Genomic DNA, 26,642 nt, shown 5'->3' with positions numbered 1-26,642 from the left:
TCTCAGAATTTCAGTGGCATAAATAAGATAGTTTCTTTCACCTAACCACTCTGAGCTGAGAGGTTCAGGTTAATGGAGCAGGCCCATGGGTCATTCAGGAACCTGAGTTCTTTCCATCCAGTTGCTCTCCTCTCCCGCAGGGTATTGTCTGCTCTGGCATGGTCCTACCTTCTCCTCTTTCCATTAGTTACACCAGCTGCAGTGTGAGTGGAAGACCCGAAACCTCTTGTCCCAGCTACAGACTGGAAGAGACTTAGAAGATGAGCTCGTTATCAGTTACTCTCATCCTCACATCAGGTAACACAGCGGAGTGATTATTTGTGTTGGGGCTTATAGACATTCCTTATTACAAAGACATTTTGAGGCCGACCTTTGTAATGTAATTACAGTGTTAGCAGAGGTGATGGTACACATCTCTGAACTACGTTAGCAATTCAATCTCAAAGCCAAAGCCACGGTAAGAGTTGGGAAAATGAAATACTCTGTGAAAGGAGGGAGAGGATTCACGTGGGGCCAGGAGTGTTGAAACCAGAACTTATCTCAGTGTGTGTGATGATACACATCGTGTGGGCCTGCTACCTTAGGAAATACTGTGTGGTGCTGTGGATTCTGAGTTCAGTTCTGTCCCCGCCTTTTGGCTTTAGACCTTAAGTAGACCACATAATGCTGTTAAGCCTCAGGGTCCGTATCTATAAAAGAAGGATAACAGAGCTACCTCAGTGAGTTGTGAGGAGACTTTGGTGAGACATGCATCTAAATTACTTAACATTCTGTGTGGCACATGGTAAATGCTCTCTACATATTATCCATTTTCATTATAATTGCCATTATTATCATCTTATTATTCCTCAGTAGCTGAAATGTCTTCGTTCTATTTTCCTGAGGGCTCAGTCTAGATTTTTTGCTCTTCTTTTGATGCTCTTCTTTTGACAATTTGCATATTGTATTAAATTGCCTTTAGGTTGCTTCACCAAAGAATCGATCAGCTGGAGAATGTAATCCACAGCCTGTCCAAGAAGCAGGCCTTCAGACCCCAGGTCCCTGCATACGAGGTGCTGGCACAGGACATCCATCACTACGTCACCAGCATTGCCAAGGGCCCTGCCGTTCAGGATCTGCTCGCGCGGCTCCTGCAGGCCCTCCATGTGGATGGGCCTCGGTCTGCCCAGGTGGCCCAGAACCTTCTGAAGGAGGAGGCCTCCTGGCAGCAGTCGCACCACCATTTCAGGAAGCAGCTGGCCGAGGAGTACGCCCTGTACCCAGACTCTGTGGCCCCACTGCAGGCATCCATCTTGCAGCTGCAGCATGGCATGAGGCTGGTGGCATCCGAGGTCCAGGCCTCACTCCACAGCAGCATGGTCTGTGCAGACAGGCTGGATGCCCTGGCCACATCCCTGTTGGCTTTCCCGTCGGTGAGCCCCACCTTCCCCACCTACTATGCTCATGCAGATGCTTTGTGCTCAGTAAAGTCAGAGGAGGTTCTGCGAGGCCTTGGGAAGTTGATCCTCAAGCACTCGGGAGGAAAGGAAGTGGAAGGCAAGGGCCACAGACCCTGCCCCACCCGAGAACAGCTGCTGATGAATGCCCTCCTGTACCTGCGCTCCCACGTTCTGTGCAAGGGAGAGCTGGACCAGAGGGCTCTGCAGCTCTTCAGGCATGTGTGCCAGGTAAGCCGTGTGTGGTGGGAGGCTGCCTGACCCCTCCTCCTGAAGGGAGCTGGCAGCTTACGCTGCAGGACCCAGGGTGCAGAGACAGTGTAGTTAGGGAAGGAGCACCTGGTGTCTCTCTATTTTTTTTCTATTTAATGTCAGGTTTTCGAACTTTTTCCCTTGTGTTTAAGTGATTTTAGAAAATTAGTGGTATTAGACCTTTATCTGTTACACACTGCAAATAGTTTGTTGGTTGTCTTTTGACTTTGTTTATGGTGGTTTTTGCCATGTAATTGTATCAACTTTTATTAATATGAAGAAAATAATTTATATTTTCCTTTACCAACAAAAGCAATTTGTTCTCATTTTAGATAATTAAAAGAATAAATATAAGCAAACAGTATCAGATTTTACCAAACTGTGTAACATACTAGTGTATCTAATGTTAGGCTTACTTATTTGTGTATATGTATCTGTAAATGTATGTCTATGACATTCCAAATTTATTTTAAGTCATTTGTCCCAGTGATTTACAAATTTTTTTAGTAGAACCCTTTAAAAATAAAAATCTTAGGATAGTGACCCAATATTTAACTGATAAAAGAGCTTCTCTGCTTAACAGTTCTATCCCCTCCATGGTCCTAGAGACTGGCCCTGAAATCGCTGGAGTTCTGCAAACCAGTAATAATGTCTGTTCTGTTTTATAACTTGCTTTAAAACACCCCACAGCATTTGGTGATATTCTTCCCCATAATTATGTTATTCTTCACTTGTATCATATTTGGTGGCTGCCTAGTTTTCTATTGCATGGGCATGATATAAATAATTTAACTAATTTCCTATTATTAAACACTTATATCTGTATGTACTTTTTTTGCTGGTTTTGTGGGGACAAAACCAGCACCGCTACCATTAATAGCCTTATAACTAGGTCTTTGGGTACAAATTCTAGAAAGTGGAATTGCTGAGACAAAGATGAACTGCTTAGGCTTTTAATACAAATTAGTAATATCTTATTGATGGGCGAATGCTCGTTGCTCAGTCTTCATCAGTACTCTGTGGTTTCTTTATACCTTTTGCCAATTTAAGGACCGAAAATCTTAGAGGTAGGAGGGCATTTAAGAAGTGTCTGATAAGGCATAGCCCAGTTTCTCCTGATTGGTGCCCCTCAAATACCCTGAGCACTGGGCCAGTTCCTAGAGGTGCCCGTCAGGAGCAGCCTGAATCACCCCCATGGTGCCGACCCCGAGCCTGTCCCTAGTATACAACAACCTTAACTCCTGACCGGAAGCTCCCATGAGCTCTCCTGTAGCAAGTTTTTGTACCTGTGAACACGTAACACCATGGCAAGGGGTAATTTAGGAAATGTGGGTTGCTACAGATGCAGTTTGAAAACGAAGCCCACTTGGTCTCTGTTACCTGGAATTTAGTTTCTTGACAGTTGGCATATATTTGTTTCTGAACCATCGTACTTTTGTTTTCATGAGAAATGAAGAGATAGCAAGTCTTCCCTTTTTTCATTGCAAGTGCCCCAGGAAAGGCAAATAAGCTTCGCTCTGACTGTGTGACTTTTCAGGAAATCATCAGTGAGTGGGATGAACAGGAACGCATAGCCCAAGAGAAGGTTGAGCAGGAGAGCAGCCTGTACAGATACAGGAGCAGGAACTCCCGGACAGCCCTGAGCGAGGAGGAGGAAGAGGAACGGGAGTTCAGAAAGCACTTCCCACTGCATGAAAAGGTCGGGGTTGGTTTTGAATGCATTCCCTTGCTAACACATGTTCACTTCCAGTGGTTTTGTAATCTTTTTACTATAGCTTAATACATATAAGTCGCTACCTCGTTTTCTTGATTGTTCACACTCCATTTTTTCCCCTTTTTGCCTGATTAAGACTGGATTTTGATTTTTAAAAATTTGATTGGTCCAATGTTATGTACAGGACTTTGCGGATATTTTGGTACAACCAACACTAGAGGAAAAAGGAACTTCCGATGGGCGTGAAGAAGAAATGTCTGCGGACCCTGCCTTCCTCTCCCCGAGCTCCATGCAGGCTGTGATGCTGATTCACCAGCAGCTGTGTCTCAGCTTTGCTCGGTCCCTCTGGTACCAACAGACTGTGCCACCACATGAAGCAAAGCATTACCTCAGCCTCTTTCTATCCTGCTATCAGACAGGGGCATCTCTTGTGACACACTTCTACCCACTGATGGGTACGGCACTTTACTTTTGTTATACTCTTGGTAAATCAAAGTAAATAGATATAATTGCTACTTCTGGAACAATGAAAACCATTCCTCCCTGTTTTTGCTAGATTTATTTTTGGTGGAATTTTCTTAGTTTAAAGGACTTAAGCTAGTTAAAAAAATTGATATGAAATTCTGCAATAAAGATGGATTTTCATCATTTGAATACTTTGGGATAAAAGGATTAAGAAAATAAGAATGTGAACTTAGTTAAAATGGTCTTGTTCTTCAGCATTATTTCCAGTTTGCCCCAGTGTTTTTCAAATGAAATCACGTATTCCTGGGAGCAACCGGGGAGCTCAGAAATTAATCTCACAGTATAGGGTTTGATGCAGTTTTCTCCATGACTTCATGAGTTGTTCCATGCAAGTAGGAAGGAGGCTTTAAATTTTATTTCTACCTACCAAGAACAGCTACAAAAGCTGGGCATTTGAATCCTTCAAAGCAAACTCTACCCTCTTGGTGACACCCAGGTAGTATCCAGGTTGCTCTGTCTATCCTAGAAACTTAGCAGATTTCTGTGACTGCTTTATTGTTGGGGTCACAGTCCTCTAGGCTTGTGTTGCTTTGGGGGTGAATGGCATTGAAATATCTGCTTCAGTCGTTCTAGCAGTTCATTATTTTTGAGCGTGTTTCTAACGTCTTTTGAAACTTGATAGAGCAGCTTACTGAGTCCACTGACTGCTGTGATGTTGGTAACTTCCCAGGAGTCAAGCTGAATGACCAACTGTTGGGCAGCCAGCTTTTGGCCTGCACCCTCTCTCATAATACTCTGTTTGGGGAGGCGACCTCGGACCTGGTAGTGAAGCCTGATGGGCCCTATGACTTCTACCAGCACCCCAACGTCCCAGAAGCACGGCATTGTCAACCTGTTCTTCAGGGTTTCTCAGAGGCTGTCAGTCGGCTGCTGCAGGACTGGCCGGAACACCCGGCACTTGAGCAGGTAAGGCCGCTGGCGAGGATGGGGCCTTGAGGATGTGGCCTCTCGCCACGCCTGGGGGGCATTCACTTGTACATTGGAACATACAAACAGGTTTGCAGAGAGAACCCCAGTTCAGTGAGACTGCTCACTACAGGATGAACCTACCAGTTTGTGTTGCTCTGGCACACATGACGTTTGGGATTCCACTAATTTGACTGGTTGGTCGGGGGGTGCTGTCCACATATCACAATGCCGCTGTGCTGTTCTGTGGAGTCAGACACGTAAGCATATTTGCAAAGGCCTGACTTTTTCAAGATTGGCAGTTTTAACTCAGACTTTGCTCTGTGTTCTTCAGCCAATTTTATAAAACCTCTTAGAGAAATAAGAGTAATTATCTTATCAAACTTAATCTTATTTCCAGAGTAGTGCAGCAGATAAAATGTTTGTCTCAGATCCAGAGCCCTGGAAGTTTCATCCACAGCTTTCACACGTGCTTGTGAAGCATGGCCTTTGGGTGAAACTTCCAGGGAGGCCTCTCTTTCAGTACTCTGTGACTTTGGGTGATTTATATTCCCACAGAAATACCCAAATCTTTTTGTTGTTGTTGTTTTTTTCCCCTCCCTGTAGTTGCTGGTTGTAATGGACAGAATCCGTAGTTTCCCACTTTCCAGCCCCATCTCAAAGTTCCTGAATGGCTTAGAGATCCTTCTGGCAAAGGCGCAGGTATGCTGATCCCTCTCTCTTCCTCAGTTCAGTTTGTAATCAATTGGAAAGATTATCTTTTGGCACATTTCTTGTTAAAGAGACAGAAAGTTATAGTTTGCGTTGGAGAAGGATTAATCTCGGTTTTTCTGGTATGGGGTCACATGAGGGACTTATCTGCCTCACCTGTTCTCAAGGAGGGACACAGTGTCCACTGGTGCTGAGCTGAGGGCTCCCTGCCAGGACCATCGGGTGGGCCTTCAGACTGGCAGAGTTGTTCTCCTCCGTCCTCTCACAGCCAATTAGCTGCTGCTGCCCTGATTTCTCAGATGAGGGCTCTGAATTTTGAAGGGGTCATGTGACTAATAATAGGAATTCAGACTCGGGTCTCCAAATCCTGTACTTTTTGCCGGTGTCTAAACTTGACTCTACTGGAGCTCTGTCAAGTGACCAGAAAGAAGTCGAAGCTGGATACACAAGATGTAAACACATTGCTGCTATTGGTAAATTAGCATACGGTCTTCACGCAAGAAAAGTCCAGGATGTTCCTGAGGGAGGAGGTGATTAAGGAATTGAATAATGGCCATAGTACATTTTATTTTTGTTTCTTCAGGATTGGGAGGAGAATGCAAGTCGAGCTCTGTCTCTGCGGAAACACCTTGATTTGGTCAGTCAGATGATCATCCGTTGGCGTAAACTGGAACTGAAGTAAGTGATACATTTGTCACTTCCCTTCCCCTCCTGACCTTATGTTGCAGGGACGTTCGTCTTCTGATAGTTTGTTTCTTCAGAGTTTATGTAGTATGGAAGTTCCAGAATGTGCTTTTCATTCGTTATTCACAGATTTAAAAGGTAGGCATTAAAATGGCTTTGGCAGAGACCCGATAACAGTGTACTTCCTGAGGCAACAAATGGGAGGTTTCTCCATCTCCATGTAGCTTCTGCTGCTGTGATTTCAGATAGTTCAAATGGGTTTCCTTAAATGCTTCCTTGGCCTCTCTTCATGTTTCAGCTGCTGGTGTATGAGTTTGGATAATACCATGAAGCGCCACACTGAGAAATCCACCAAGCACTGGTTCTCCATCTATCAGATGCTCGAGAAGCACATGCAGGAACAAACAGAAGAGCAAGAAGGTAACGCCTGTCATTACACTCACGGCCTATTTCGAGGTTCCGAGCTAAACTGAGTGCTACAAAGTGTGGGATTGACCTTCACCATGTCCCCTCTCACCACTGCTTTCACATAGGATGATGCATCATTTGACTTCGTGGTACCCCTGAGAGGTCAGCCCGGAAAGCTGTGTAGTTCTTCTCTTAATAACGAAAGCCAAAGAGGTTTATGTGACTTGTCCAAAGTCTGGAGAGTTAGTCATAAGATAAGATTTCCTTGTTCACTTTGGTTTTTCCCTTGGTAGGTAGCAGTAAATATGCTTGAGTTAAAAAAGTTTCATACTTAAAACAAGCACCTCATAATTCAGTTTCATAATTTGCTGTGAGTGCATTTAACACATATCCTGAGTACAACTTTTTTTTTTTTAAATCAGCTTGGAATGTAGCCACAGTCCTTGCTTCAAAACTTGCCTTTAATTGTGGTCTCTACTGAACTGCCATCCCTCAGTGTATCCCATAGTATACAGCAGGCACGTTTTGAATAAGTAATGGCTACGGGCCCATATACGTTTTCCTCTTTGAATCTCTAAAGATGACAAACAGATGACCCTGATGTTGCTGGTCAGTACATTGCAAGCATTTATTGAAGGATCCTCACTGGGGGAATTCCACGTGCGGCTTCAGATGCTGCTGGTTTTCCATTGTCACGTCTTACTGATGCCACAAGTTGAAGGAAAGGGTAAGGGAATATATATATGTTATTTTCCTTTTATGTGTTTTTGTTTGTTCTGTTTTGTCCCGTTTTTAGTTTTATACTGCACTGTTAAAATGGGGTAGACTTTGCATTCTCTGCATGACACAGGTATCTTCTTGCATACCAGGTTTTGAACAAGATACTTGTAGTTGTCTTTTAATTCAATGTGATTCACGTTAGATACAGAGAAAAACATTCAAAGTACAGTACAAACTGGTTGTCGTGAAGCACCGACAGTGAACTCGGGCAGAGGTAAACTGCCAGGTGCAGGTCTGCGCACCTGGCATGTTGAGGCAGCACATCTTTCTGTCTAGACAGTGTACGTGTCTTGCTAAGCTGCTGCTCCATCCAGGCTGTTATTAGGTCCTTTGATAACAGTGAGAACACTGCCGGGTGTCAAGTAACTGCACCTAAAACTCCTCCTGTCAATTACTGTCCCGAGCACAGAAATTAGGATAAAACTGTCGGTATAAATGAGTCTAGACTGTATGTGAGGGAGTAATCAAGGTGAGAGCCTCTCGATGTGCCATCTCCTAAAGCCGCCTCCGTTTCTGCTGACGTTAGTGTAAGAGTCAAAGAAAGGGTTTTGAAATTGTGAGTCTAGCAGAACGTGTGAGTATACAATCTTTAAGAAGTGCAAAAAAAAAAAATTCACTACAAGCTGAAATTAAAAAATAGTGTAGTGTTGAGAGCTTCTATCTCTGGGAACTGCTAAATTCAGACAGGCTGATGAGCCTGTAAAACGTCGTCCTGTCATCTCGTGGCCTAAAGAGTACTGAGGAAAGAACATCTATGAAATATGCAGCCCACAGGTAGAGTCAGTAGCACATGCAGCAAGTGTGGTGTTTTTTTGTTTCCTTTTCATTTCTTCCAGATTCACTTTGCAATGTGCTGTGGAATTTGTACCATTATTACAAGCAATTCTTTGACCGGGTCCAGGCCAAAATTGTGGAACTTCGTTCCCCCCTAGAAAAAGAACTTAAAGTAAGATGAATAGCTGTTACTATCACTCTTGGGAAAACAAAATCGCAAATTCTTTTTCAATTCTGTTCTTTTATCCATTTAACAGTGAGGCAGGGGACTCTGGGGAATCTTGCCAAGTAGGATGGCAAAATTTCCATTTTGTGGCATTGGCTCCATTGCGGAGCTGGCCAAGTGTGTGGGTGTCAGGGGAGTGGCCCCTATCAAGCCTCCTCGAGAGGATGGCACAGATGTCTAGTAGTGCTTCCTCTCCCGGTCTTGCCCAGGCTGATCTTCCCCTCAGAGGAACAGATCTGTGTACCGTTGAGGTGCCAAGGGGGAAGAAGGGCCTTCTCTTTTTGGAACTTCCATAGTTGTGGAACCAACCCGGGTATCAGCCGGAGTACTGCCCAGTGACCTGATGATTGTAGAAGCACTCTGGTTTTCATTTCTTTGAGACAAAAACATGGTTCCTTTTTTAGACTTGTTTTACTGGTTTATTGACACACAGTCCTGTGTTTGGGATGGAGAGGGCTCTGGGTTTTGGCAAACAGATGATCTGGAAAGAAACAGAATTACGCCAGGTTTATAAAACCATTCCTTGAACTTCATTTATCTTACAGGAATTTGTTAAGATATCCAAGTGGAATGATGTCAGCTTCTGGTCCATTAAACAATCTGTGGAAAAGACACACAGGTAATTCCTCTTTTAAAACTGGGGGTGAACAAAGCTCAGAATTTTCAGATGGTGGGAAGCAAGACTGTGTTGTCAGTGCTGCTGTGATTTTACTATGAAAGACTAGATCGTGTTGGTGGAGCTTTTCAGCACCACCCAAAGCAGAGTCTCGATGCAGGCAGCACGGGGGTGCCCCGAGGCAAAGCAGGCTGTGTGCTGTGGAGGGTCGAGTCTTCTGCCACCTATTAGGTGTTTTAACTTGTGTGAAGTGATCCCACCATTCATGGCTTTAGTTTTATTTTCTGGAAAAGGGAGATGACAATATCTGCTATACTTGAAAAAACAAACAAAGATGATTATGAGTATCTAAGGAGCTCGTTGTATACCGAAGGTACAGGCTGTTAAGTTATGTGTGTACACATCATGATGTCATGTTTACATTTCCTCACTTCCACCCATTTTTTTCCCCTCCACATCTCTGTCATTACCAGGACCCTCTTTAAATTCATGAAGAAATTTGAAGCTGTCCTGAGTGAACCCTGCCGGTCTTCCCTGGTGGAGAGTGACAAGGAGGAACAGCTTGACTTTTTGCTGCAGCCAACAGAAGCAGCCACAAGTGAGGCGTCGCCCATTCAGAGTCTGAACAAGGCACTGAGGGAGACCCTGTTAGCCCGGCCAGCGGCTGCGCAGGTTTGCTTATTCCTGGGCCAGTCCAGATGGGTTCCGTGCTGTGTGTATCAGGAGTGTTGTAACTAGGCAAGGAGATGCCTTTGAAATCTTGCTCTTCAGACGTTTATAACATTTGTATGTCTGCCTGACCCTGCTGCAGAATAAGACAAAAAGCATGGATCCTGGTGCTGAAAGTTTAGTATTAGACTATGGGAAATAGGTGCTATCTTTACCAGTGAGCATGTCATTTACCTGTGACAAAAGATTTGAAGCATCAATGTAGCAGTTACGCCGTTGAAGCTGCCTTTGGTGCTACCACATGATGAAGCTGCAACACGGGGCGTGAATGTGTGCGGTGATGTGCTGGTTTGTAGTGGCTGCTGATGACTGTGGTATAAATACTCTCCTAGTAGCCAGTTTCAAGCACCAAGAGATAAGAGCTGGCTTGCAAAATTCCCGAAAATATAACAATCAGAGACCGTGGGTGAGCAGGTCTGTTACAGGATGGGTGTTCCTGTTTTATGTCCTTGGGTGTAGGGAGCTCTGGGGTTCAGGGCACACCTACTTTTGTATTCTTATTGTACTTCCCACCCTGGGTCTGTAGAGTTAGCAGTGGAGTTCCTCAGGCTATTTTTAGCATTTTTACACTAGAGAAAGCATAATGGAAATCGAGCATATAGCCATGATACGGCTCTGCAGGTAAGATGGCTGCCAAGTTTATGCGCACTGCCTCTGTCATGCTGATCAAAACTTCTGATTTGCTATCCATGACAGCATAGGAATTTCAGGGGTTCTTCAGGGGGAAAAAATAATGAAAATGTGCCCCTATGGACAAAAGCTTTTTCCCTTATCTAATATCGTGGTTCTTGATATTTGTACAGGAAGTGGAGGGTGGGGGGGCGATAGTAATAGAAGGAGGATTTGGTCGATCAGTTTAGCCTTGCTATGTGTCTGAGAAACAGTGCAGCAAGCACCTCAGAGGCAGCAGTTACTCATTCTGCTGTGTTCAGAGATCAGAACTGGGGTCTCCTTGTGGCTAGCACAGAAAGCATTGCCGGAGGTGGGGGTCCTTTACTTCCATGATCTCATATGGAGCAGTAATACAGTTGCCTCAATATCCATGGTACATGTCTGTTTTAATTTTGGTGGTGCTACACTTGTGCTTGTGAGATTTCAGAGATGGTGAGAAAAGAACTGAACATTTGCTGAGCTGGGTGTGTGTAGAGGGGCACGGCATTTTGATTCAGCACTCGTGCAGGCTCATGCGATTACTTTTGCTCTTGGCAGGAAAACTAACCTGTGCTCTGTCTCATAGGCCACAATTCCAGAACAGCGTCACAGCGCTCCTTTCCCCTCGGAGGGGGAGCTTCTGTATCGCTTGCCGAAGCTCCTGAAACGAATGCAGAGGATGTGCCTGGCGCTCATGAAGGAAAGCCGCCTCCCTCACCTAGTGGAGGGCCTTGATCAGTTCACCGGTGGGTGCCAGCAGCCAGGGTCAAGGGTGGGGTTTGCTCTCTTTTCCCCAGTGGCCCAGGAGGGCTCGCAGTTTGTCACCTGTGTCGTTTTTTGTCATCTTGAATAATAGTGTTGAGCAATTAATTGAATAAACAAGTGGGTTAAGGACCAGCAGAGCCCCAGACATGGGAGCCAATTGAGATTATACAAACTTTGATCACAGTTTTCATCTTGTCCTCCGCTCATGCAAACTAGTGCTGTGTTAGGCCGTTTTCTACAACAAGCTTGCCTGTATCAGCTCTTGTTGGTTGGGGGCAAGAGTAAAGGGGATGGAGATGGATTACCCAGCGTCTCTAAACTGTCCCCACCTTTCAAAATGTTGTCTCTCATGAGTTAAAGGAAGAGGAAGATTCATCCAGCCTTTTGCTTTCTTCACTTCAAAGAGGTATGACAGTTTCATCTCCCTGGCCATCCTTGCTCAGGGAAATGGAGAGCCAAGATTTGCTCTGTAGTATAGCAGCCGCCACTGGGGACAGGAATCCAAAGCTCGATAAGATAGTTTGGGCTCTTGGCAGCCTTTCACCACTCCCCCCACTCCTCCTCCAGTGTGTGTGGTATCAGAGTGAGTCTGGTCCTTTTAGGTTACAGTCTGGTCTCAGGGAGCTCTTTACTTTTAATGCTTGTTAGAATGAGAGCCTAATGTCCGTTGGTCAAGATGACCTTTCTGCCTGAGCCTGATGATAAGGGTGAATGGAATTCAGGTCCCATGTGCATCTTCTGGAAAGGGCACCCGCTCGGTATGATGCAAAGCATTCTCTCCTCTATCCCCCTATAGTGTCAGTGTAATTGGTCCGGTGCGCCTGCCATCATCTGGCAGACGAGACTGCTTTTATTAGTTTGCTAGGGCTGCCTTAACAAAGTACCATATATTGGGTGTCTTAAACAACACAAATTAATTTTGTCGCAGTTCTGGAGACTAAAAGTCCAAGATCAAAGTGTCAGCAGATTTGGTTTCTTCTGAGTCCTCTCTCCTTGGCTTGTAGAGGTCTGTTTTCTCTCTGTTTCTTCACATGTCTTCCCCTGTGTGTATCTGTGTCTTAATCTTTTCTTTTAAAGACATAGTCCAGTTAGATTAGGGCCCACCCACATAGCCTCAGTTTACCTTAATTTCTCTTTAAATGCCCTATCTCCAAAGATAGTCACATTTGAGGTCCTGGGGCTTAGGACTTCAATATGAATTTGGGGGCACACAGTCAGCCCATAACATTGCCTGTGGTAGGCTGGCAGCACCTTTGGATTATAGGTACCTCGGGTATTCAGGAAGGCAGCATGTTGCTGGAGAAAGAACTTGGGCTTTGGAGTTGGTTAGGTCAGGGTTCAAGTCCTGTCTTCAAGTCCACACTTTAGCTGAATGGACTTTAGAAAGTGACAGACCTCTCTGAGTCTCTCTGAGCAGCTACAAATAAGTGCTTCTGGAGTTGTGCGCATTAAAAGAACATATACCAAGTACCAGATACAGGATAGCAGTTCAGTATGTATCGTATTTATAGGAAATTTTACTTCACATCATTTAAAATTTGTAGTATAAATCACTGCACATAGTTGGCACTTAGTAAGTGCTTTTTTGCTTGATTATAAAACCCTAAATAAAAAAAGAATAACTATTTTTACTCAAGTTGTTTGTTATCAAGGGATGTGAAATCTCATGTGTTTTTATCTTCTAATTTCCATGCATCTTGATCACTTTCATTGAGAATTTACCAAATGCTAGGGACAATGCTAGTTATCCAGGATATGAAAATAAATGACACCTGGTCCTCAGTTCCCAAAATGTCCTCGCATCTTGGGTAATTTTAATATATTAATAAGCCCTTGGGATTTCCATATTTCCCTCCTTGTTTTCCCCTCAGGTGAAGTAATTTCCTCTGTGAGTGAGCTGCAGAGCTTAAAGGTGGAGCCCTCTGCAGAGAAGGAGAGGCAGCTGTCAGAAGCCAAGCACATTCTCATGCGGAAGCAGCGAGCCTTAGCAGACCTCTTTAAACACCTTGCAAAAACTGGTAAGGTTCTCGCTTGAAGCCCGATGAAGTATAATCACCAGCTTTTAGGGAGAAAAACAACATGGGTGAATTGGAGGTATTCTCTAGAGACAGTTGAGATGGTGGGAAACAAAAGTTGGCAAGTACGGTTTTGAAATGCCGTTCTAAGAGTTCCAGCCATACATAACAAAAATCCTATGATGAACCATTTGTGAGTCCCAAATGTTTTCACACTTTTGTAATGAAGTTTCTCAGAAATCTTGTTTTTTTAATTTTCATCACCATATGTTGTACAACACCCACCCTTCCAACATAGCTTAGAGTGCTGCACTCCTCCAACTTGGATGCATGTGCGAATCACTGGGGAATCTTGTTAAAGTGCAGAAGTAGAATTTGGTGGGTGAGGGGCAGGGCCTGAGCATCTGCTTTCTAACAAGCTCTTGCGTGTTGCTGTTCTGAGGACTCTGAGTATCAATGTCATAGAGGCGGGGGGTGAGGGGACAGCACATCCATTCTCTCCTGAGTTTCTTTACTTAAACACATGCCATTTATTTCCTAGGTTTGTCATATCGTAAAGGTCTTGCCTGGGCCCGTTCGAAAAACCTTCAGGAGATGCTTCATCTTCGCCCGTTAGATCTCCGGAGCGCGTTGTCTATAGTTAGCAGCACTCAGGAGGCTGATTCTAGGTTTGTTTTTTTTAATTATAAATGGAGCCAGTCATTGAAACCTCCCTGTCCACATTTGCTAAAACGGGGATAGCCATACCTCTCTCCTAGCGTTGCGATAAAGGTAACATTTAGAAAAGTGCCTGGCGCGGGATCTGGCATGTGATGAGCAGTCAGTAAGTGTTAATTTTCTTCTTTTCCTTTCTCTTTCCTCCTGTATTCACCTTTTCCATTATTTTTTGGTCCTTGATTTTCCCGAGGTCTTCTCGTTTGATTTGAATGCACAAATGAAAATCTGCAAGAGAATAGCCACATTTTTAGCTGTTTCACATATAGAAACCTCTTATAAGTTCTAATACATTCTTGAATTTGAGAGCCTGTAAACTTTGAGACCGCGCTACCTCTGTATTAACTACAGCAGAGGTTGTAAGTGATGATATGCATGAACTGGGTATGACATACATTTGTGTTTTGTTTGCTCAGTCGCCCTCTCAGTGCTTTAAGTTTGAATTCAACACAACATTATAAAAAGTAGAAATTTTACATAAAAATTCTGCATTTTCAGTTTTTTCGGGGAAATTTGGCCAGGTGGGCTTGCTTTCCCATGTGGTCAAAAGTTGACTATAGGTCCCTCCTTTTGACTTGCTTTCCAGTTCACTACGATCTGTAACAATCTGTATTCTCCCACATTGAGGTCACGTGTCATTGCTATGTATGATTTTGTGCTTGGCTGTCCGTAATCATTTATGTTATCTGCTTGGTCCCTATAGGCGTCAGAATTTATGACCCCTAGTTTCCACTGCCAAGATAGTTATAAAGTTCTCATTAAGGAAACCATATTGTCATCATCATTTATTTCCCCGCTGTACTTCCAGTGCTAAGTACGTAATACATCCTTTGCATAAAAGACTGATGAGTGCCTGACTGAATGAGTCCTCACAGAGATAAATCTGTTCAGACTCTTAACTTCTGGTTGTACCAATCCCTGAGTCTTTCGGATTTGGGGTAGGAGATGGTGGTTTTAATTAAGTAAATCATGATTGATTTCTTTTTCAGGCTGCTTACAGAAATCTCGTCTTCGTGGGATGGGTGCCAGAAGTATTTTTACCGCTGTCTTGCACGGCACACCAGACTTAGTGCAGCCTTAGCTGCTCCTGCCAAGGTAGAATGATAGACCCTCAGAATTGCAGGGTGCGGGGAAAGTTCTGGTTCTGTTCCTCCCAGGGCAGTTCTCAGACCTTGTCAAATAATAATAGTCCATTACTGGAAGTGACTAGCTTCTTGTAGAACATCATTACACTTACAAGACAAATCAGTATAATTTTGTGCTTAATCATTAGAGAGCATCTTGCAATAAATTGTTACTCACATTTGCCAGCAGGCAAATAAGCAAAATTATGGGAGACAAACCTCAAATTGAGAATGCCTTCTTCAGATCTTTTTCTCCTTGTGAATTGGGGGAAAAAACCACTAATGTCCAATTTTGGTGTTAAGCCTAGTTCCTATTCATGGAATATCAGTGATCTGTAGGAGCATAATTTGAGAAGCACTGCTCAAAAAGCACTCTAGAGTGCAGCACATCCAAACCTTATCTAAGCAAGGGACTCTTACCCAGACAGTATGGGAGGGAATCGCTTTCACGTGGCCACCTATAAGGGTGGTGGTGTTTGCCAGCAACACCTTCTGCATGCTCTCCTTCCCCCTGCCAGGAGTTGGGCGTGGGCAACATTGAGCGGTGTAAGGGGTTCTCGGCGCATTTGATGAAGATGCTTATCCGACAGCGGCGCTCCCTGACCACACTGACTGAGCAGTGGATCCTCCTCAGGTACCAGCTGACTAGTTGGGTTTGTGGCATGAACTAGGAAGGATGGCATGGGTTGCTGCGTGTGTTGCTATCAATTGTGAAATGAAATCTGAGGCTCAAAGAGGCCAGTGGGGTTTCTCTAGGTTTTTTGTATTGGGCCTCTCTCTGCCCCCTGGTTCTGATAACACCTCGTAGGAGAATGGGGACTGGGGATCGCGTTCAGGGCTGAGTCAGACGGTAAATATTGCCATGGCTGAATGACACCTGGGTCTAGAATGACACCTGGGTCTAGAATGAGGGTATATGTGGTCGACAGCCCATGTGGGCTGAGAGGGTGGTGTTCGTGGTATCGGGGTGTTCCAGTCTCTGGGCACAGGTCAGGTTTGAGTCTGCTTCAGTGCGTTGGGCTTTTTGGACCACAGAGTTGCAATTTGCTGAGCCATACAGGGATGGTCCTCATCGGAAATGGATGTTTCAAAGATGAAGACTGTTAGGAAGCCCGTCATCATCTGTTGAGCATTAGGAGGTGGTATTCCCGGGCTACTAACTTCACTTTAGCTAGTTTCTGTGGCACTCGTAGAGTTTATCTAGCAAAGCGTACTACATTTACTAGATTTTTTTTTTTTTAAATAATGGTTAGAGCCACTACGTATGTTAGATGTGAGAGAGCTGTAGGGGAGCAGGTGATAAGCAGCGAGTTTTGATACTTCTCCTGAAAAGACTGAAGGATGTGTTTCAGTGCGTTGGGAGGCATTTTAATAGACTTCTTACCTGTCTCTTCTTGATTACGTGAAAAAGCCTATACTTGGTTCAGAAATGGACGAATCTGCTGTTGAAAACAACATGGTGACACAGGTTAAAGTGCCGTGTGTTTTCCCCTGTGGCTTTCTCTACATAGGAACCTCCTCAGCTGTGTGCAGGAGATTGATGGCAGGCTGACGGAGCCTCTGCTCTACCCCGTGGCCTTCCCCCCTCAGGATGGGGTGCAGCAGTGGACGGAGAGGCTGCAGCACCTGGCCATGCAGAGCCAGATCCTGCTGGAGCAGCTCTCCTGGTTCCTCCAGTGCTGCCCCGCTGCTGGGCCAGCTCCAGGCCAAGGGCACGCCCAGGCGCAGGGTCAGCCTTCTGTCCCCTGTCCGGAAGGACCAGAGCTCAGCAACGGACAGCTTTCTGGAGCAGCGCCGGATCTCATCCCATCAGATCTGAGCTACCCATCCCCAGTACCCGGAAGGCAGCTGCCTTCTGGTTGCCGGATGCGGAAACACGACCAACTCTGGCAACAGTCAACTTCAAGATTAACAGAAATGCTGACTACCATTAAAACAATGAAAGCTGATGTCGACAGGATTAGGCAGCAGTCTTGTGAGACTCTCTTTCATTCTTGGTGAGTATGCCTATGCTTTTACTCTTCTCTGGGTGCCTGAGTACTTGTTCAGAGTTTAGTAATGCGGTAAAATTATGAAAGGGCTTATGCTTCAGTCCTCTGTTTTTTCAGTGGATCTGCATAGTGCTTTGTGGCATATGTCTAGCTGTAAATCTTCAGATACAATGAGTTTTGCCCTGCTTACATTTTAGTGGTTGGGGGGGGCGGGTGTGTATGTATATGTGTGAACCCCTTCCTTTCAATGTTGTGGCATTTCTGTTGTTGCAGGAAAGATTTTGAAGTTTGCTCTTCTGGGCTGAGTTGCCTGTCCCAGATGTCAGCTCATTTGCAAGGCCTAGAGTCCTTGTTCATTCTTCCAGGGATGGAGGTTGAGCAAACAGACCAACAAATGGCTTTAGTTGAGAGCCTGGAATATGTCAGAGGAGAAATTAATAAAGCCACAGATGACTTTGCTACCTGGAAGACACACCTACTCATTTCAGGCAGCCAAGGAGGTAAGTACTTTCAGTACGGGAGTAAAAGCCCAGTGTAGGAATGATGTCCTGTAGGTGAACTCCAGATAATCTTAGAGACACCTCATCTTTTGTTCTAGACCTATCTATCCAGGGTTCTAAGGCAGTCGGGTGTGGTTGGAACCCACAGCTCTTAACTTTTTTATCTTATTTGTTTGAGTCCCTTCCCTGCAGTTGCCATGTCACTTTCTTTGTAACACGTGTAGGGAGATACCACAGGCTGTCTCGGCTGTTACAGCCAGTTCTCCCTTCACTGGAAAGCTGAGGGCGATATTTGAATGAAGTTGTATTTATACACAACATGTTAACTATTATTTTCATATTTTTGACATTCTTATAGCAAAATTAATTTAATACAAGACGATAAACGTACAGGTTTATCTAGGACTATGTCTCATTCAGCTTTGTATCCAGCTCAGCTGGGCAGTGTCTCACCCACAGTGGGTACTTACAGGTGGCTGTTTATAACAAATGAGAGTGGCTGATGATTTCCAGAGGCACTGAAGCAAATGGTCAGGGTTTTTGTTTGTTTTATACCATGTTACTTTCTAGGAAACCAAATGTTGGATGAAGGGTTTGTGGAAGATTTTGCAGAGCAAATGGAAACTGCCATCCGGGCCATCCTTTTTGCCATCCAGAACTTAGTAGAAAGAGATCGTAAAAAGACAGAGGAGAACACTGACCAGACCAGGCCACATGAAGATGATGGTATGTCTGAAATCAGGCACAAATTAGTTTCATTCTTGACTTAATGTTTTTGTTTGATGATTTATTTTTGTGACTAAATATTTAAGGACTGATGTTAGAAATGGTGACTGGATGCATGCAGATGAAAGGATTTATTTTCTGTTATTTATCATGCTATTCTTTTCTGTGAATGAAAGAGGCAGCCGGCTTTGAGAGACTACAGTCAGGACATCTAACAAAGCTCTTAGAGGAAGACTTCTGGGCCGATGTGAGCACTTTGCATGTGCAGAAAATAATTTCTGCTGTCTCTGAGCTGTTGGAGAGGCTGAAATCGTACGGTGAGGATGGCACAGCTGCAAAGCACACGGTAACCAACGGTTCTTTACAAGTTTCTTGGAGTTGGGTGTAGGCTGAGCAAAGACAGTGGGTTGCACATCGCTCCACATGGAAGAATCACTTAAGAATTTGATCTCTTTATGCATGTACATATCATTGACAAACTTTGAAAAGCTTAGTTAGGGCTCGTTAGCTAATGGTTACAGTTGTAAGATGCACAGGTGAAAAAATCCTAGCAATCCAGAAAATCCATTATTTGGGGATTCTTTCATCTCCCGCCTACATACTCCTGGGTATTTGATGTCAATGGTGGATGTTGCTGCCATCAGCTAATGCGTAATGGCTGCGCCTTGCAAATACCACCCCTTTCACAATAAGCCAGCAGAGGAAGCAGTTGTTATCTCCATAATAAGCCCTGAGAAGCAACTTATTTTGTAGGGCATTGTATGTTATGCTGTAGCATTGCTTCCAGTGCCAACTTCGATTCCCGAAAAAATTTGTTTATAAACATTTCAATTTTTAAAAAAACCACAACCTTGTTAACTAAGTAAGACTTCAGTGGTTGAGAATTTTAAGTGTACTTTTGTGAGGGTTTGTGTGAATAAGGAGGAAATCTCAGTGAGCAGGTGTGTGTGTGTGAATGTATTAAAATACACAAAAACACCAGTACGTTTAGTACACTCACAGTGTTGTACAGCCATCGTTGCTGCCTAGTTCCAGAACATTTTCATGGCTGTTTCATCACCGCACAGGAAAGCCGCTGGTCCCCACTAAGCAGTGTGAGCAGGCCTTCTCATGTGCTTTGCCCCCAGCTCTTCATCCAGTCCTGCTGCTTGTTGGTGCGCCTGGTCCCCATGCTCTCCAGGTACTCGGACCTCGTCCTCTTCTTCCTGACCATGTCTTTGGCAACTCACCGTAGCACTGCGAAGCTGCTCTCTGTGCTTACCCAGGTCTTCACGGAGCTCGCCCAGAAGGTAAGGGTTGTGTACGTGTGCACTGTGGGGCAGCTGTTCTATTCTGTACCCATTAGTATCCGGTGTGACGGGCTTTTATTTTGGACCTTCACAAATAGCAGGAGGTGATTTGCTCTCCCTGTGGATTTTTTAGGGCTTTGTCTGGCACCCTTTTACTAAGCCTGTTTCTACCAAAGTCCTAGAGCCTGCAGGTCCCCCACTGGTGAACTCCCTAGACTCCAGAGGCTGTCCAAAGGTGGCTTCTGTCTCTTCACACCCTTCTCTCCCGGTCCCCAGTTCAAGCTAGACTTACAGGATAGGTGACTCCTTAAGGCTATTTTTCTTTAAATCATTTAATGTAATTATGATGACATGGTGATGGGGCTGTTAGGTCCGTTAGTATTGGGGGGGCATTTTTCTTCAGTGAGGATGTTATTCATTCATTCAGCCCGAGTACCCAGTACTGTGAAAAGCACTGAATTTGTAGAGGTTGTAAGCTCTACCCTTGAAATTCAGGAGCTGGAGATAGTCAAATCTAACAGACCCAACGTGGTGTGGTAAGTCTGATTAGTTGTGGAGTATCCAGTTCTTGGACTCTTGAGTTTGTCACTTAACCTCTCTGAACCTCAGTTTCATTTGTGTACAATGAGATCTGCCTACACTTCTTAGCATTTTTGTGAGACCCTCCTTCAATTGAACATACAGTTTTCTTTCATTCCCTTAGTATTCCAAGATTTTCTCCAAATCTAAGTATAATGCAGATAAGATTCACTTGCGGAAGATAGGAATTCACAAACTGAAGGTGGGGTCTAGGCTTCTTGTAAGAGAGTTCTTAGTTCTAAGTATCTGGAATACTGGAAAGGGTTAAAAAATGGGAGGCAAACCCATGCCTTGTATCTAGAGGATAAATGTGTATATTTGTCGAGTAATAAGTAAATGGGTGCGTCTCAGATTTGCCCCCTCTATCTGGTGGGTGCATCCCATCCCTTCTTGGTGGAAGCACTGTATTGCACGACAGTGACAGGACAGTGTATGGGGAGGGTGCGCTGAGATTTGAGTCAGCTATTTGTCCACTTGCAGCATTGCTCTGGTCTGACAGGTTCTAGAATGATTTGGGCCTATCTGCCTTGTGTGTGTGTTCAGGTGAGGTGTGGGGTTAGAAGTGGTTCTGATACAAGCAAAGTGCCGAGAGCCCATTGGCTGCCACCGCTGCAGCTGTTGCCATGTGCCCTCCGGGGCATCTGAATCTCCTTCCTGTGGGGTCTCATTCTGCCTATATCTAAACATATTTCTTTTAAAATAATGTAGTTCAATGGTAAAATTAGATAAGTTAACCGAAATGTGTTTTTCAGTGAACTTTTTAAGAATATATGTCCTGAAAGTAAGTTTGCCTTTTCTTTTTTTAAGTATCCAAAGTATGTATATTCATATCGTTTCTGAGTAGTGTTGAGGGAACTTGAAAGTAGGGTCGACATGGTGCTAAGATAGTAGATCTAGGTTGTAATTACAGCACTTAATCCACAGAAAGCTATTTCCTTGTAACTAAGTCACAGCTAGTGTTTGCCGGTTTTTAATTGGATTTTAATTCCTTGTTGGTTAGCAGCTTATTTTTAACTTATTTTTAGTATGTTTTTATCTTCAGATTGACAGATATCTTGATAGCTTGTATATTCAATTTATGATTGAGAGCCACTGTTTTCTTCTACGTTTTTTATTCATTTTTGTCCCATACACTAGTAGTTGATTTTGCTTTTCGACTATTTGCCAACATGACACGGTTTTGTTAACACTTCCCGGATATGACTAAGGTCTGACCTTATTCTCTACTCAAGACCCCATGCCCAGTGCCAGGTTGCCCTGTGCCGGGTTGCCCCGTGCCTTGGCAGCAAACAGCTGAGACCAGATGTGGCATGTTCCCTAACAGTGACAGGTTTACTTCAAGAGTTGAGGGGAAGGCATATTTTTTATGTATAAGAAAATTAACATTTTATTTGAGGAGCATCACACAAAATTCTCTTCAATTTTGAAAGTAAAAATGAAATCTCCCACTTAGTATCTGCTTCAAGTTGCTGTGCTTCCAGGGTTCTTGTCTTTTCTCTCTCCTCTCAGGCTAATTTGAGAAATAAATAAAAAGTAAAGAAGGACAAACCCCTTTGGGATTTAGACACTGAGAGATCCTTCTCTTCTTCAATGACTTGCTCCTAAATACTGTCCCTACTATACTTCAAAGTTTTGTCTTGGCAAAGTGGCAAATTACCAAACATCAAAGGTCTCTACAAAGTCAAAACTTTATGTTAAATCTGATGTCAAGCTTTGAAACTGCGTAATAACTGTTATCACTAAGGAAAACAAGAATGTCAAAGGTCCTCTTGTACTTCCTTTCCATCAGGTTTAAAATACTGAGCTAGAAAAAGAATTAAGCATTTGTTAAAAAATTTTTTTTCTGTAGCAGGACTGAAAATCCCTTTTTTTATTGCTTTTGTGCCTAACTGTTCACTCTTTATTTTCAAGGGATTTTGCCTACCCAAAGAATTTATGGAAGATGCAGCAGGAGAGGGAGCAACTGAGTTCCATGACTATGAGGGAGGTGGGATTGGAGAAGGTGAGGGTGTGAAGGATGTGAGTGACCAGATAGAAAATGAAGAACAGGTACGTTTTCACATGCCTGAAGTATGTGTACAGTGTACAGAAGCTCGCGCCGTTTCCCCTTTCTTATCAGTATTTAAATTACACACATAAATGTCAGTGGTTTTCAAACTGATCTGTGGAACCCTAAGAATACTGGAGTGTGAAGAGTGGGTGTAAATAAAAAACTTAAAGACCACAGAAAGGAACTTTGCAACATAGCCATTGGTTATGGCTATAATTTGAGAGGGAAATGATTTTAAAAATTTTAATTTTAAGTGGGGAGATTTTTGCTGATGATTTTCTAGAGAGTATTTTTGGTAGTGATTGATTTAAGATAAAAAAGTTTTAAGTCATAATTGCATTAAATAATAATGCCAATGTGATTAACAGGTTTTATTGCAGTGTGTCTTTTAAAGCATGATGAAAATTTTAATGTTTTCTTTTTTTTGATTGGAATCAAGAATGCTTTTGAAACATTCAGATACTTTGGACTAAGACTGTTGTGTTGCTTTTTAAAATGCCTATCTCATTTGGGAGTGATTTTTTTTTTTTTTTTGGTATACATACTATTGTTAGTCATTTATATTAACCAACTTAACTTGAAGAAATAAGAGGTAATGGGATTTTTTTAAATCACTTACATTGTAAGTCTAAAGCAGACCATGAATTTCTATTTAAGGTATGGTTATAGCTATTAAAAGTAAAAGAACAAGCCAATTCAAACCTCCCATCTCTATGAAGGGAAAATTGGAAATAAATAAAAAAAACAAAAGAGCACTGCTAGTGTTTATGTGGTGGAGATCTTTCTAATATGTAGTAGATAGCATATCTATCTATATATATTTGTTATCTCGGCTTTTCTGTAATTCCCCAAATTTAACTTAATCAGCATGCAGTACTTTTCTAACGGAAAAAAAAATAAAGTTAAAAGGTAAACCTTATACAAAAAGTACAACCCAATGCAAAAACCATTAAGAGGGATGAAAAGCTATCAGAACAATAGACAGTATTAAATGATGTGTATTTATAGAAATGCTAATAAGGGTCAAAGATAATATGCAGAGCAATACTATAAATAAATTAAACAGAATGAGGTGTATTTATATGTATCGACATGAAAATATATCTAAGAGACGTTACAAGTTAAAAAAGAAAAAGTAAATTGCAAACAGTTGGTAAAGCATGATTCCTTTTTTTGTTTAAAATGATGTTGGGAGGCAGGTATTGATACATAACACCTATATTCATGGTGTGTTTATAGATAAAAAGATGCACCAGAATGTCACTGGTGGTAATTCTTCGGGAGTTTCGGAAAATGGTGGTGCCATGAGAAATTGACTCTTTCTGTTGAGTTTAGATTTCTTTTAATAAGATTTTATTACTTTTGTATATTAAAAAATGACTTTTAAAATTCAACCATAATGAAAGAGATTAACAGTCATGAATCTTTTGCCCCAAATATCACATAGAGTTTATAAGAATATGTAGTTTAAGGAATAGTAAACAAAATTACATTCACAGAGGGTTACTAAACAATTCACATGAAGAAAATCTCAACAAAATTCTATATTCTGTAATCACAAATGCATTAAAACTGGAAATTAACTACGGGAATGTTAAAGCAAACCAGAAATTATCATGTGTGGTTATCACTATTAGTTCTCCTTTTTATCTCCCCAGAGATAACTTTATAGCATTAACCTTGGCATTGATGTATTTATAGTCTATTTAGAGCTGAATAAACATTAGTTAAGCTACCTTTTTTTTTTTTCTTTTTAATTTAGGCAGAAGATACATTTCAGACAGGTCAAGAAAAAGATAAAGAGGATCCTGACTCAAAATCCGACATTAAGGGCGAGGATAATGCCATTGAGATGTCAGAAGACTTTGATGGGAAAATGCATGACGGGGAGCTTGAAGAACAAGGTTTGAGATTATCACTGCATTCTTGTTTTTGAAAAATAAACATTTTATCCAGGAAATTACATGTTCCCAGTTAGGAGCCTGTTGTCAACATTAACATTATGCATGTGCCATCACCATCTCCACTGAAGTAGGAGTCTGTAGTCAGTTTTGGAGATTCTTCTGTGAGTAAACTGAGTCACTGCCTGATGCTCCGCTGCCTCGTGTGCTCAATGCCATGAGTGTGTGGTGCCCTTCAGGGAAGTGCCGAAGACCAAGGACATGGTCACAGACAGAGCTTGGCCTCAGCTCAAAAGTAAATTGTTCAGAGTGCTTTTCAAAAAATAACTGTTTTATTTTTTGTAACTGTAATTTTTCCAAATTACAAAAATAGTAGACATTTGTTGTAGACGATTTGGAACAAAAATGCAGGAATGAAATATGTACCCTTTAGGCCTACCACCCAAACCATTTAATAAATTTTGGTTTATTTCTTTGCATTTATTGCATACATATGCTGGGGGTGCCAAAAACTGTATACACATTTGTATTCATCTTTTATTATCGGTATATATTGAGTATTACAATTTTAATACAGTTTTTTTCCTTTCTTCAAATGTGTATACATTGATTTGGCACCCTCTGTATATGTACGCATATACTCATAGACCATAAACAGTTCTATCGTTGCTTTTTTTGTTTAACATATTATGAGCATTGCCCTTGTCATTAAAAATGATTGAGAATATGATTTTTTTATAGCACATCATCATCTGTCATATATTTGTACCATAATTAAGCTATTGCTCTAAATTTCTGTCGAAAGCTTAATTTGAGATACAGTGTCTTATTCTAAGCAAAATTCTTGCAGAGGTGAGAGCTGATCTCAGAGTAGAAGTGTGTACACTTGCCTAAGCAGCATAAGGATACAACGTTCAGCACAGTAGAGGTTGAGCAAAGACAATGGCAGGGAGATTCTAATTGAGTGCACTGTACACAGGATTGTAGCTGTTGGATAAAGTCACAGAAGTGTCGTATGTTGGGGGTGGGGGTAGGACCTTGGAAATCATGTTGTCCGACTGACATTTCACAGATAAGGAGCAACCCGTGTGCTTGCTCAGTCCCATCCTGACAGCTGTGCCCCCACCATTCTAACAGCCTGTTCACATAACACGTTACTGACTTCCTTGTTCTTTCAAACAGTTTGCAAAACACAGTAGGACTCCTTCAGCAGACCCAAAGCCACCTGCCAGCCAGTAGAGTAGTGTTCTGTAGGAGCAGCAGCCCACCCTTGGTTGTGGGCCCGTCTCTCCTACACACACAAGACCAGGTGAGTTCGGGGATCTGCCTAACTAAGCTCAGTGCCTTTCCTTTCAGAAGAGGATGATGAGAAATCAGATAGTGAGAGCGCAGACCTGGACAAACAGATGGGCGATCTGAACGGTGAGGAAGCTGACAAACTAGATGAGAGGCTCTGGGGTGATGAGGAGGAGGAGGAGGAGGAGGAGGATGAAAAAGACAGTACCACTGAAGAAACCGGACCAGGAATGGATGAGGTAATTTAAACAATTCCCTCGTCCCATGGTCCCTAGGTTGAGAGGGGCAGTCGTCCCACCAACCACCACTTCCTTTTCTGTCTTTGTTTTCCTTCCTCTCTTTCTGCTATCTCTCTTTTTCCTTTTTTTCTCTCCTCTATATCTTACTGACTGATTCAGACCTAAAAGCGTAGCTTGACCCGAGCCATCCCACGTGTTATGGAGGAGGGACGTTAAGGAGGCTCTGATTCTGCTTTTGGCCACTGAACTGCACCAGCTCCCTCCGTAGGATAACTCGCAGGCTAGGGGGACACTGCAGCCGCACAGCGTGACCCACCCTGGTGTTCACACACCTGCCATTACTACTGCAATCTGGACAGACCCAGACTGTTCTCTCCAGGTTATGGACGATGCCCCGTCAGCTGGATATTCCCGAGGGATAGGCCCAGCAGGCAGTTATACATGTCTAAGGGCTGTGCTAGGGAGAGTCAACCTGTGTGAAAGCAGTTTCTTAGATTGCTTTCATCATGATTTCATACTTTTCCTGCCTGTGACATTTAGGAAGACTGTGGACTTGTTGCTAAAGATGACAACTTGGATTCTGGGAAGTCAAACAGAGATAAAGACCAGCAAGATAAGAAGGAAGAAAAGGAAGAAGCAGAAGCTGATGACGATGGACAAGGCCAAGACAAAATTAATGAACAAATAGACGAGGTACTGAGGATTCAGAACTGATACCTGTCCTGATTCAAGGCCAGGGCACTGTACTACACAGCTCTTAGGGGGTCTCGCGCATGTTTTCCCTATTCAGTTGTTTTTCCATTGTCTTGTAAAAGCACATGTAACAGAACCTCTTAATAGGACATAAAATAGCTGTTAGTTACCCGTGAGGTAGTCTTCATGCTGTGTGGGCTCATGCTGAAGTTTGAAAGCTAAACTTCTCATAAACTTCAGTTCCTTCCTTGAGAGTGACACAGGACTTTTCACCACAAGTGGAGACGCTACACAGAAAATGAAGTTTGAAATTCCAACATGAAAATTCTAAAAATGTTAGTAAAATTC

General features: G+C 43.0%; 1 protein-coding gene across 2 annotated transcripts in view; it reads left to right on the top strand.

Annotated features, from left to right (window-relative positions):
• MDN1 (midasin AAA ATPase 1) overlaps positions 1–26,642 on the top strand; it is a 144,741-nt gene that overhangs the window by 101,448 nt on the left and 16,651 nt on the right. For both annotated transcript variants that reach the window (XM_033097100.1, XM_033097091.1), the window contains 26 exons: positions 188–297; positions 962–1,667; positions 3,226–3,387; positions 3,587–3,857; positions 4,598–4,833; positions 5,440–5,535; positions 6,128–6,222; positions 6,527–6,648; positions 7,217–7,363; positions 8,253–8,362; positions 8,962–9,035; positions 9,506–9,704; positions 10,999–11,158; positions 13,049–13,195; positions 13,734–13,860; positions 14,896–15,001; positions 15,549–15,664; positions 16,542–17,027; positions 17,295–17,521; positions 18,092–18,247; positions 18,424–18,593; positions 19,375–19,536; positions 22,027–22,164; positions 23,928–24,069; positions 25,423–25,601; positions 26,142–26,294. In XM_033097100.1, coding sequence (XP_032952991.1) covers positions 188–297; positions 962–1,667; positions 3,226–3,387; positions 3,587–3,857; positions 4,598–4,833; positions 5,440–5,535; positions 6,128–6,222; positions 6,527–6,648; positions 7,217–7,363; positions 8,253–8,362; positions 8,962–9,035; positions 9,506–9,704; positions 10,999–11,158; positions 13,049–13,195; positions 13,734–13,860; positions 14,896–15,001; positions 15,549–15,664; positions 16,542–17,027; positions 17,295–17,521; positions 18,092–18,247; positions 18,424–18,593; positions 19,375–19,536; positions 22,027–22,164; positions 23,928–24,069; positions 25,423–25,601; positions 26,142–26,294 — 4,797 coding nt within the window. The remainder of the gene's footprint in view (positions 1–187; positions 298–961; positions 1,668–3,225; positions 3,388–3,586; positions 3,858–4,597; positions 4,834–5,439; positions 5,536–6,127; positions 6,223–6,526; positions 6,649–7,216; positions 7,364–8,252; positions 8,363–8,961; positions 9,036–9,505; positions 9,705–10,998; positions 11,159–13,048; positions 13,196–13,733; positions 13,861–14,895; positions 15,002–15,548; positions 15,665–16,541; positions 17,028–17,294; positions 17,522–18,091; positions 18,248–18,423; positions 18,594–19,374; positions 19,537–22,026; positions 22,165–23,927; positions 24,070–25,422; positions 25,602–26,141; positions 26,295–26,642) is intronic.

Source organism: Rhinolophus ferrumequinum, chromosome 3 (genome assembly GCF_004115265.2).
Source record: "Rhinolophus ferrumequinum isolate MPI-CBG mRhiFer1 chromosome 3, mRhiFer1_v1.p, whole genome shotgun sequence".
NCBI lineage: Eukaryota > Metazoa > Chordata > Mammalia > Chiroptera > Rhinolophidae > Rhinolophus > Rhinolophus ferrumequinum.
The sequence above is the reverse complement of the archived record's forward strand: the minus strand, read 5'-3'. Positions and strand labels throughout refer to the sequence as shown.